General features: G+C 57.5%; 1 protein-coding gene across 2 annotated transcripts; it reads right to left on the bottom strand.

Moving 5' to 3' along the window:
• Window positions 1-159: 159 nt before the first annotated feature.
• Window positions 160-11,060, bottom strand: MMAB (metabolism of cobalamin associated B). 2 transcript variants are annotated; one of them, XM_080650253.1, is made up of 10 exons: window positions 10,874-11,060; window positions 9,675-9,736; window positions 9,393-9,486; window positions 5,364-5,421; window positions 4,639-4,711; window positions 4,308-4,405; window positions 3,988-4,052; window positions 3,664-3,723; window positions 2,337-2,366; window positions 160-2,103 (listed from the first exon to the last, which is right to left on the bottom strand). In XM_080650253.1, the coding sequence occupies exons 1-10, from the start codon at window positions 10,987-10,989 to the stop codon at window positions 2,016-2,018; spliced, it is 744 nt and encodes a 247-aa protein (XP_080506379.1). In that variant the 5' UTR covers window positions 10,990-11,060; the 3' UTR covers window positions 160-2,015. The 2 variants fall into 2 exon arrangements, with proteins under 2 accessions (XP_080506379.1, XP_080506380.1); XM_080650254.1 differs by having other exon boundaries at window positions 160-2,366.
• Between the last annotated feature and the right edge of the window lie 66 nt (window positions 11,061-11,126).

Consider the following 11,126-nt stretch of genomic DNA (forward strand, 5'->3'; position numbering starts at 1 on the left):
GGGTTCGCCCCGATGGGATGCCCAACCACCAGCTCATCTCTGGCACCCCGAGAGCTGGACCTGAGCTAGGTGAGCAGGCCAGGCACTTTCCTGGGTGCAGAATGTATGGGAGTGCCCCAAACGCTATCATCGAGGTAATATTTTCCAACGGTCTTTTTATTTATTTTGTTTATTTTTTTCAGTCTTTTTAAAAATCACAATTAAGCAAAAACAAAAACCTCTGATCAACAAGGTACCAGCTTAAGTAAAAGCCTGCATTCCCTTCCCACCTGCCTGGCTGGGCACTGGGCAGTCATGGTGAGGCCGACGGGGTGCAGGCAGGTGACGCGGGCCTCAGAGGGAGGGCCATGGGTTCTATCTGCGGAGTCTGCCACCGTGTCTGCTGGGTTCAGGACAAGGGGGCTACCTTGACAAGCGGGCATGGGGTGCAGTCTGCCTCTTGCCCCGGCGCCAGGATGACTTGGTCGGGCGCTGCGGAAGAGGAAAGCAGATTCCTGTTTTCCCAGGTTGGTGGCACAGGGCACACCCTCAAGATGCCAAGTCTGCCCTGCGCCTGGGCTGTCCCTCAGGGAATGTTTTTGGGGTGGGGGGCAGCTGCTGAGGGGGCCTGGGAACCTGGGTTAACATCTGACCTGTGACAGTCCCTCCCAACAAGGGCTGGGGACGGGGTTTGGTGACAGGCACATGCCTTGTTCCGAAGAGCTTCACCTTCGGAGGCTGCATTTGCTCAAAGAGCTTCTCGCCCTTTGTGGCTGTTTCACCGCGGCTGGGAGCTCGGCGGGGACTGTTTTACTACGTGGCCTGCTCCTTCCGGGAGACTGAGGAGCCGGCTGCTGCAGCTCTTGGAGCAAAGCCCTCCGAGTGCAGCTCTGCGGGGCACTCGGCACCGGCTCCGGAAAGGCTGCTGCTTCCACTGCTCCAGCTGTTCACCAACACTGAGCACCTGCGCACCAGCCTCGGCTCGCCGGGGCCGGGAGGAACCGGGCGGCTCAGTCACTCTCGGCCACTGGCACCTCAGCAGCTCTGCCCGGCCTTACGAGACCCCTGAAGCTGCTGGGAACAAAGGACTCAGGAGGGACATGTGCCTGTTCCTCCAGCAAAATTCCCAGCGAGGTGGCGAGAAGGAAAGCAAAGATGGTTTCGACGCTGGTGGACATGCTGGCGTTGACCAGCCTCCCAGCCTCGAGCCTCCTGGTGCCTCGGGCTAAGCAGGCGCTCAGCCGAGTGATTGCCGGATGGAATGCACAGGCACATCAGCCGTGCCTGCCCTTCTCGAGTCATTTCCTGCAGTTGGCAGCGTGGAGTCTTCAGGGTCCCAGGCTGCCTCCTCGCCCTCCATCAATATCCCCTTCCTTCCCAAGGACACAGCTGGCACTGGCGGCCTTGTTTCATGGCGGGAGGGAGCGGTGGTGACAGGTGAGATAAAGCACAGCCACGGCCTGGATCTGAGCACACGCCAGCCAAGCGCCACATCAGGGCTCCATCCCATCTGTGTCGGCCTCACTGGAAACGGAAGAGCTTCCTGTCTCGAGCTGAGAATGTTCCCCCTCAGCCCTTGACACCATCTGCCTGGCAGGACATCCCTTCCTTTAAGGGGTGGCGTTTCTCTCGCCAGTCTTCATTCCTGGATGGGGGAAGGGTCCCCTTTGAGAGAGCCTTCTGCAGGATGCACCCCGCCATGCATACGTGGGCCCAAGCTGAGTGTTTCCCAGGCCTCACCTGTCCATCTGCAGCTGTCCTCCCCCCAATTTAGGCGGCGCTGGGTGGCTCCCAGGCGACTCCGCTTCTACACCGTCTGCCTCCCCTTTACACGTGACCCTAAACCCCTGGGCACAGGTAAGTCACAGTGGCATTCCCAAGGGCCTCTGTGCCACGCCCGGTCCTTGAACGCGCAGAGCTGGTGCTGGAAGGGCTCTCTGGCGCGCTCTCTCCCCCTCCTTCTCTCTCACACACACACTCAGTTCAAGCCTTTCCCACTTTTATTCTTTTTCTGTGCGTCCTCCTCATTACAGCAATCACGTCGCCTTCCTTTCTGCAGATGAGCCCACTCCCGGGAAGACCAAGGAGAGCCTGGCGGGCAGAATGCTCCGGCAGCCGCTGCCCCTGAGGGAAGTGGCGGGGTGTGGAGGCAGCTGAGTGTGGACAAAAGACCTGCGTCCAGCCTGGGTGAGTCCTTCAGGAGTCAGGACAAAGGGCCAACTCCTCTCCCTGCTGGGCCACACGGGGGCCTCTACAAGGCTGCCCCTTCCCATTATTCCCAAGCGCCTCGGGTTCAGTCCGACGTGTCATTTTTCCTGTATATTTTCTCTTGATTCCCCTCCTTCATGGCTGCGTACCTGGCCAGCGTGAAGAGATAGTCGCTGAGTCTGGAGGGGCAGAGAGAAGCAGACGGAATGATCTGAAACGGGCAGTGGATGCTAACTGGTCCTTCCCATATTAGCCTTCAAGAAGGAAATCGGTCACGTGCCCCAGCAGCACGGGAGAGGGGGGTGGAGGGGAGACACGAAGAGCAGCGGCCAACCTGGGCCTGACGGATGGCACTGGGAGCCAGCGTCCGTGAGAGCACGCGCCCGACTCTGCGCCAGGGCTGGGTGGTTCCTACAGGACCACCTCGGAGGCTGGTGACGCTGGGCCACTCTCAACCGCTCTCTGCACCTTCCAGTGACCAGGACTAGTGCCTCTCAAACTAACATGCACACGAGTCCTTGGGGATCCGGGCAACCTGCAGATTCTCATTTGAGGGAGCTGGGCCAGGCCTGGGGTTCTGCAGGTCTAACCCACGCCAGGTGACGCAGACACTGCTGGTCTGAGGACCTACACGAAGTCAAGAACCCACACTTCCAGGCCGTGCCAGGGCAGACCCCCCTCATTCCTGGTCCCTTTCCAGTGACAAGAGCGCCCCCAAGGAATCACTGCTGTGACCATGAATGCAACATTCCTCTCCCCTCAAAGGAGGAAGGAGTTGGTCAGAACCCATCAAAGCCTGGGCCATATCCCTGTGGGAGGAGTGGGCCACAATAAGGGGCCACTCCAGATCCTGGCTAAGGCCACCTCCTGGACACTCAGGACGGCTCCCGGGGCCCCCAGCTCTTGGCCTGCCCTGGACCTGGCCTTGCCCACACTAGAACGGCCCGAGCCAATGCTGGAGCAGAACCCCGTGCAGAAGGCCTGGGCCAGCTGTGGCCCTGCTGCAAGGCTGAGTGCGGGGCTGCCGGGACCCTCTGGCCCAGCCAGCGATCCGGCCCTGTGCTGGGGCCCGAAGCCGGGACGGTCCTGAGCTCACTTTGCCTGGCCGTGTCCTCAGCTCACACTGCCCAGGGGCCTCGCCAGGGGAAGACTGGCTAGGAGGTCTCTCTCCTGCCTGGGCCCCACCATGACCCTGTCAGGTCTTCCTGGTTACCCAGCCTCAGAGCAGGCCCTGCTACAGCACTGTCCATCTGTGCTGATGGTTTTCTTTGCAGCTTCTCCCCACAAGACCCTCCCTCACTGGGGACAGGGATGGTACCGCCTTGCTCTCTGCTGCATCCCTGTGCCCAGCACAGTGCCTGGCGCACAGCACGTCCTCAGTGAACGTGAAGTGAATGAGTGAGGCCCCTTCCATTGTTGTTACTTCCCATCGTGCCTCGCTTTTCAGAGGGACATCTCCAAATTCCCTGTCAGTACCTGTTTAAGAACTTGCCCACGTTTGCATCCGTCTCACCCATCTGGACAAGAGGTGCCACGCTGTAAAGGGAGGAGTCACAGCATCACACGGGATCAATATTACAGGGTCAGCACGCTGCAGGGCCCAGGGCTCCGTCCCCAGCCATCAGTCACAGCCACTGCAGCATGACCTGGGGTCCTGGCCGGTCTACGTGGACATTCTAGACAGTGGGCTACTGTCTGCTGACCACCAACGACGAGCAGACCAGGAGGTCTGCTGCGGTGGCTGGATGACACGGAGGTGACCCCCTGCCTGCCTCCGGCTCCCTGTCCCCGGGCCCTCACCGTCTCTCAGCCCGGCGGCACACGGCCCGGCAGAAGTGCAGTGCAGCGCTGCTCTTGCCTCCCGACTGGAAGGAGAAAGCGGGCGTTGGGTGGAGGGGGGTGGGCGGGTGTGCCCAGTGCAGACAGGGAGCTCCTCACACGGGGGGGGCGACCCTGCCCCCAGCACGCAGTGTTCTGCATGCAGAGGGCCCAGCCGGGGCACACCCCATGGGCACCACTTCCAGAGGTGCAGGAGACATGGAGGGCAGCTCTGTCACTGTAAAATATTAAAGAGGGGACGTGGCCTGCAACCCCCCAGGGGGCGGCTGCCCAGTACCTACAGGCAGAATGAAAGCTGTGAGAGGGGGGAGCTGGCTGGAGTACTTGTCGATCCACTGCTCCAGCTCCAGGATGCGCCCCGACTCAAATGTGGTGCGTCCTGAGGAGCCAAGGAGTAGGACACGGTCATAAGCCCATCGCCCCGAGCACCGAGGAAACCACCCCGGTTGGTTCCCTTCTGCCCGGTGCCTTCCAAACCCTCCCATGACCCTCTCAGTGTCTGGGGGCCAGGCTGATGGGGTCCCAGGTGACACCCAGGAGAGTCCCCGCTCAGGTCCAACCCCTGCAGGGCCCTCTGAGTACACACACACGGTGGCTCAGAGAGAAAATTACTTAAGTGAGCCTCCCGGGCGGAGGAGCGGGGTGTCGCCAGGGCGGATCCGACATCCTGCAGAGAGCACTGGATCTGGGGAAGCAGCAGAAGGTGCAAGTGAAGATCTATGTGGTTCCTGGTTTCCCCGTGCACAGGTGCCACCTGACAGCAAGGCATACAGGGCTGGCCTGGTGGGGACTGTCAGAACTTTAACTAGTTGGCATTTAAAGGCTAATTAGGAAGCTGTCTGAACTTTCAGCATGCTGGACACCAGCCCTGTGGAGAGGAGACCTGGCTCCCTTGGGGACAGCTGGCTTATGAAGACAATGAGCGTCGAGCGCCCAGTGACGGCCAAGAGGAATCTCCTCACCCCGATCCTGGAGGTTTATTTCGGAGGCTGTCAGGTGCACTGCGGGATGTATGCGGCATCCCTGCCTGGCCTCCACCCACTAGGTGCCAGGACCTCCACCTCCAGTTGTGACACCAAGAATGTCTCCAGACATTGTCAAATGTCCCCTGGGGCGCAGAGACCACTGACCACCCTTTACATTTCGTTTTTTAGGAGCAATCCTCACCACTTGTCTATGAGGGAGTATTATCTGTATGTCCCCATTTTACAGATGGAGAAACTGAGGCTCAGAGGAAGAGTGACTAGTCCCAGGTGACATAGAGAGGAAGCGATGATCAAATGCCAAATCCAGTTACGGTCACCAGGCCTCAGGGCTAAACAAAAAATGTTACTCACTTTCTCAAGCTCTTCAGCAAATGGGTGGCCCTTTTCCGCAATTAATTCCATAGCAAACCTATGAGGGAAAAGGAAAAAGAATCTGCCTCTAATATAACATCCCAGGCCCTTGCTGTAAGACAATGATTCTCAGGTGATGGGCCATGTAGCTAACTTGGCTATAATAGCCTCGGTGCTATTTCTTGCTAACAATCCTACCTAATAAAGAGGGAATATGCTAATTGACCATCACTCCGTCACAAAGATGGCTGAACCCACAGCTGAGGCCAAGCTCCCATAAGGAGCCTTAACGAACAACCAGCAGGGACCTGAGGCTCCACCCGCCCCCATGGGGCTTGACAGGGGACCTCAGGCTGCACCCCCACCCTGGCATCAGGCTGGGGGACCTCAGGCCGCACCCCCCACCCCAGTGCCAGGCCAGGGGACCTGATGCCACGCCCCCCCACCCAGCAGGGCTTGACAGGGGACCTCAAGGTGCTCTTCCTGTCCTGGTGCTGGGCTAGGCACCAGGCCAGGGGACCTCAGGCCACGCCCCCCATGAGGTGGGGCTTGACAGGGGACCTCAGGCTGTGCCCTCCACCAGCAGGGCTTGACAGGGGACCTCAGGCCGTGCCCCCCACCCAGCAGGGCTTGACAGGGGACCTCAGGCTGTGCCCTTCACCAGCAGGGCTTGACAGGGGACCTCAGGCCGTGCCCCCCACCCAGCAGGGCTTGACAGGGGACCTCAAGGTGCGCATCCTGTCCTGGTGCTGGGCTAGGGGGCCTCAGGCTGCTCCCCCCGCCCCAGTGCCAGGCTGGGGGACCTCAGGCTGCACCCCCCACTTGGTGGGGCTTGACAGGGGACTTCAGGCCGCATCCCCCGCCCCAGCACCAGGCCAGGGGACCTGAGCCTGCGCCCCCCTGCCTGGCTGGGCTTGACAGGAGACCTCAGGCCATGCCCCCCACCCAGCGGGGCTTGATGGGGGACCTGAGGCTGCACCCCCCCACACGCCTGGTGGGGCTTGACAGGGGATCTCAGGCCATGTCCCGCATCTGGTGGGGCTTGACGGAGGACCTCAAGGCATGCCCCCCGCCCCAGTCTGGGCTGGGGGACCTCAGGCCACCCCTGCTCCCGTCCTGGCGTTGGGCCAGGGAATCTGAAGCTACGCCCCCTGCCCAGCAGGGCTTGACAAGGGTGGGACTGGCCAGGTCTGGATCTAGCCCAATGGGGGAGGGTGGGTGGCCGGGTCTGGGTCTCATGCGATTTTGAGGTGCATGTGTGTGGGAGGGGAATTGACTCTGGGTCCCGTGGTGAGCCCCAGACTGACAGGAGGAAGGTTTTCATATACATTTTACTAATTTTCTTTCATCTCTGACACTTCTATTATAGAGAAAGGGCAAATAGCAATATTAAATTATTTCCTCTAATTCATGCCCTTTTAATGTGCATGAATTTTGTGCACCGGGTCACTAGTAAGAACATAACCTTCCACTTGGTTAAGGGAATTTGTTTCTCAAAATGCCTTTTCTTACACTCATGACTGATTCAGTCACCCATTTCTGTTCAGTGCCTACTCTGGCCAGGTCCAGGCGATTCCGTGGTGAGCTCTATGCAGCAGGAGGGGAAGACCTGAACTGACTATCACATGACTAAAGGTGAAGTTGCAAACTGAGGTCAGTGCTCTGAAGGAAAGGGCTTGATTCCTGGAAAACCTGGCCTTGGCTAGGGCTCGGGGGGGGGGGCTTTCTGGAGGAAGCTATGCTACAGGTGGGACTTTAAAGGCCGAATAGGAGTTTCCTGGGAAGGAGGGAGTGGGGGAAGGAAGGTGAAGGAAGGAAGGCACTGGCCTCCCTGGGACTCTGCACTCCACTTCTGTGCCGTCAGATCCTGGCAGGGACAGGGTGCTTGCGAAGGGTTCCCAGAGAAAAGCTGTGCAAAGGGGGGGCTAACAGAGCAGGGGCAGAGTTATGGAAACTGCTAACAAGGCAAAGATTGGCAAAAGCCGAAGCCTGGAGGGACCAGAGAGGGTTCAAGGTGCCCTGGAGCCTGGAGAGAGCCGCTCCTCGGTGGAGCCGCCACCAGGAGCCACACAGCGGGAGAGAGTAGGTAGGAGCTCGCTACCACCAGAGCCGCCTGCAGCTGGGGAGCAGGGCGACAACACCCGCACCTCTCCACCCACTGTCACAGCTCCCACAGCGCTCCCACTGGCCGGGCCCACCTGGAAGCCAGAGGACAATCAGCATGAAATCTCCACCAGGTGATAAAGGTCAGCCTCGCCCGGGCACAGAGGCAAAGAGAATGGCGTTGGAAGGGCAAACAGGACCACCAGGGCCTCTCCCTAGCCCGGCTTACCATTAGAACTGAACACACATGTAATTAGCAGTCTAGTGTTGGTCTTCCCCGCTGGGGGCACGGAAGGGCTATCTGGGCTGGGACACATTCTGTCCCTCACAGCAGTGTGCCTCATGCCTGGCACATGGCAGGTGCTCTCTGAGGATGCTCTCATGATGTTGGCCAGTAGTAGGCCCCTCCTCGGTGCTTGCCCCATCCCAGCTCCCACCACTGTGGTTGCCCCTTTGATGTCGGTCTTGCCCCACCCCTGCCCCACCAGACTGAGAGCTCCACGAAGCAGGGCCGAGGCTCCCTGCTTAGCAGTGCCTGGCACACAGATGCTCAATCAATATCTGACAAAGGAAGCTTCCACAATTGAGGCTTTGCCAGTCCCCTGCCCCACATCAACTGGAAGTGATGGCTTGCGCTTTGCTGATTCTAAGTAACTGATGCTAGAATTCGCCTTCCCTCCCCTCTGCCCACATCATCTTGTGTCTGCCTGCCCTCCCACCAGCCCCCACACCAAGGGGTCTGCCTTCTCTACGCTCCTGAAAGACCACCTACACCTCCCATTAGCTGCCCTGAAGGTCTCACCTGGTCAGCCCATCCTTGAGAAATAGAAGCCACAAACAGGTAAGTTTTAATAATCATAACTGCTGGCATTATTATTACTTGCACTAGGCACTGTCTTAAGGGTGACATGGACTTACCTTATTCAATCCCGACTAGAACCTAATGAGATGGATGCCATTACTATGGCCATTTGACAAAACAGGAGGTTGAGGCTCAGAGAGGCCAGACGATGTGCCTGAAGCAACGCAGCCAGTCAGCAGTGGTAGAGAATTTGAAGCCAGGCCTGTCTGATCCCCACGACCTTCACCCACAGAGCTTCTGAACCAGCACGTGAGATGAGTGCCCCTCACACTGTCAACAGCTGGCTGGGCTTGCTGGACGGGACAATTCTTATCAAATATATGCTGTCCCTCCCACCACACTGCAGTCAGGCATGTCCATGTGACTGGCTCTGGCCAGAGAAATGCGAGCAGAAGTGATGTGTCACTTCCGAGCCAGTGTGAGCTTTAGCATGATCACTGTTCCCTCTGCCACAATGCCTGGTGTTGTCCTGGACACTGCTGTCCCACCAGCCCAGGTCCCAGAGTGACATCTTGTGGAACAGAAACACGCCCAACCTGTTGATGGGCTTGATGTGACAGCACGAAAAAGACCTTTGGTGTTGTAAATCATGAGGTTTGGGGATTGCTTGTTATCACAGCATGACCTGGCTAATCCTGACTAACTCTCTGAATCCACCTTCTAAACTCTAGCTGTGTATGTGATAACTTAAAAAACAAGACTCACAAAAGGGACCACATCTGAGGCACTGTATACTGGGCTCAACTCACTTCTTTCACTTAACACGCGCACCTCAACGGCACACATGTACTCACCTGAAGAGTGAGGGAGCCAGGGGCAGTGGGCAGGGCAGCTTCCCATGGCGTGGGACAGATGCCAGCACAGGAGCAGCAGTGCCAGGGGGAAGGCGCTGCAGCCCGGCAGCCCATGGTGCTGACCAGATGCTCCTGTGCTTCCAGGCGGAGGCAGGGTCATCAAATTTGGCAACCTCCGAGACTAGCCAGCAGTCGCCAAGGCTTCATGTTAATTACCTTTACTGATGCCCAGTTCAAACTCCGCCTTCAGACCGAGTCCCTCTCCCTTACCCAATGGCTGAACTTAATTCATCTGTAGTTCCCAAGGCTTCGAACACCTGGTCATCTTTGGGTCTCCTTTCTCCAGTGAAGGTGCTAGAAAACCCTGTGAAGAAAAATGTTCAGCTGCCAAAAATAAGATTTTTTTCCCTGATATGCACTTTTTAGAAAACTGTCTATTTCATGTGTAATAACTGAGCCAGGGCTGCCACATACTTTTTAATGGCTGCAAAGAATTTGGAGAACTTTAAAATGGAGCCTGCGTGTCTGCATTTTTCACCTGTCCCACCCTACCTTTGTCTCCTGTTTTGGTGTAAATCTTGGGGATCTTGGGTGTCTTCGATGGAGGCTGTGGCCTAATGAGAAAACAGACATCAAGAGGTGGTGGTGGAGGGGTGGCTTCCACCGTGGGGCACCTCCCTCCGTGGGTCCCAGCTTGCTGCTCATGGCCTCCGAGGCAGCACTCACCCCCCTCATGCTTAGCTCTCATTGACATCGTTCCCCTCCATACCCCTCTTAGTCGTAAGCCCTTTGTGGGCAGGTTCTGTGTCTTGCCCACATCCATGTCAGCAGTGGTAGAGAATTTGAGTAGCTGATGTAGTGCATTTTTCAATGCAGAAGTTCAATAAATACTCAGAGATAACTTATCAACCACTTTTCCACAGTCCCTGCACTGTGCTGACGGGATTGCCAGCATTATATCCTGAAATTGTCCCTGGAGTCTTCCCACAGCTCCAAAGGTAGGCACTACCTATGACCATTTTACTGTTAACTATAGCTCACAAGACGAGACCCACCTTCCTAGGTCACCCAGGGAGATACCGGGAGGGCTGGGACTCATGCCCAAGACCATCTTACTCCAGACCCCAAACTCTTACCCTCTACCAAGTCAGGGCCTCCTGGGGGGAAAGAAACATGGGCCACGTCCTTTCTATGAAACTTCAAGATCCTCAGAAATAAAGAATTGCCCAAACAAGATTAAAAATGGGCATTTTCAAATAACAACATAACACCTTTAATACAGACTTCAACATTAAAATATGGCATTACAAGGTTTTTCAAAGGTTAAGATACTGGATCTAGGAATAATATCTGGCTGCATTATTAATTCATGGCACTCTACAGGTTCTGAGGCCCGGGAAGGGGGTGCAGGTTTCGAGGTCTACGATGACAGCCATGTTTCGATCACGTAGCGTGTCTCTGTGTCTGAAAGTATAAATTGCTTTGGGGAGCGGTGCAAAACTGAATGGAGGCCCCTCCTGACCGTGAAGCCAGGCGGGCCGGCCTCTCGGCCCACAAGGGGTATGCCCTGCCCTGAGCTTCGTTCGGAGTTTTCTGGTGCAAAGAAACCTTGTTCTCTGGCTCCCACGGCGCCTACATCGCCATGGTGACGTCAAGACAGAGGACGCACCTGGCAGGACATCACAGCAGTGTGACGTAACTATGGCGACGACAGTTCTAGGTGTCAGTTACCTTCCCAGCCAGGCACTTACCTGTCCCCGTCTTCTACGCCCGGGGAACCGCGGCTCTGGAAACGGGGACAAAGTAGCCTGCCGGCCGCGAAGCACCCCCGAAGGCCAAGGCGGCCCCCCAAAACCCACACAGCCATGCACTAGCCGCTAGTCGAGGTTGACCCCGCCAGGCTCCCGTCCAGGTCCTGGAGTTACTCCACCTACCGCCAGCCGCGCCACCGCTCAACCTCTGTTTCCATTGGTCCGTGGCGCTCGGCCCAGGGCGGGACACTGC

This window comes from Plecotus auritus, assembly GCF_963455305.1.
Source record: "Plecotus auritus genome assembly, chromosome: 13".
NCBI lineage: Eukaryota > Metazoa > Chordata > Mammalia > Chiroptera > Vespertilionidae > Plecotus > Plecotus auritus.

Bases quoted from the DNA above. Each gene is read 5' to 3' on its own strand.
- MMAB (XM_080650253.1), bottom strand. From the start codon at position 10,989: ATGGCTGTGTGGGTTTTGGGGGGCCGCCTTGGCCTTCGGGGGTGCTTC. The intron at 5,422-9,392 runs GTAAGGGAGAGG...TTTCCCTCATAG, and splicing joins GAATTAAGTTCAGCCATTGG to GTTTGCTATGGAATTAATTG. The intron at 3,724-3,987 runs GTGAGGGCCCGG...CTCCCTTTACAG, and splicing joins TGCCGCCGGGCTGAGAGACG to CGTGGCACCTCTTGTCCAGA.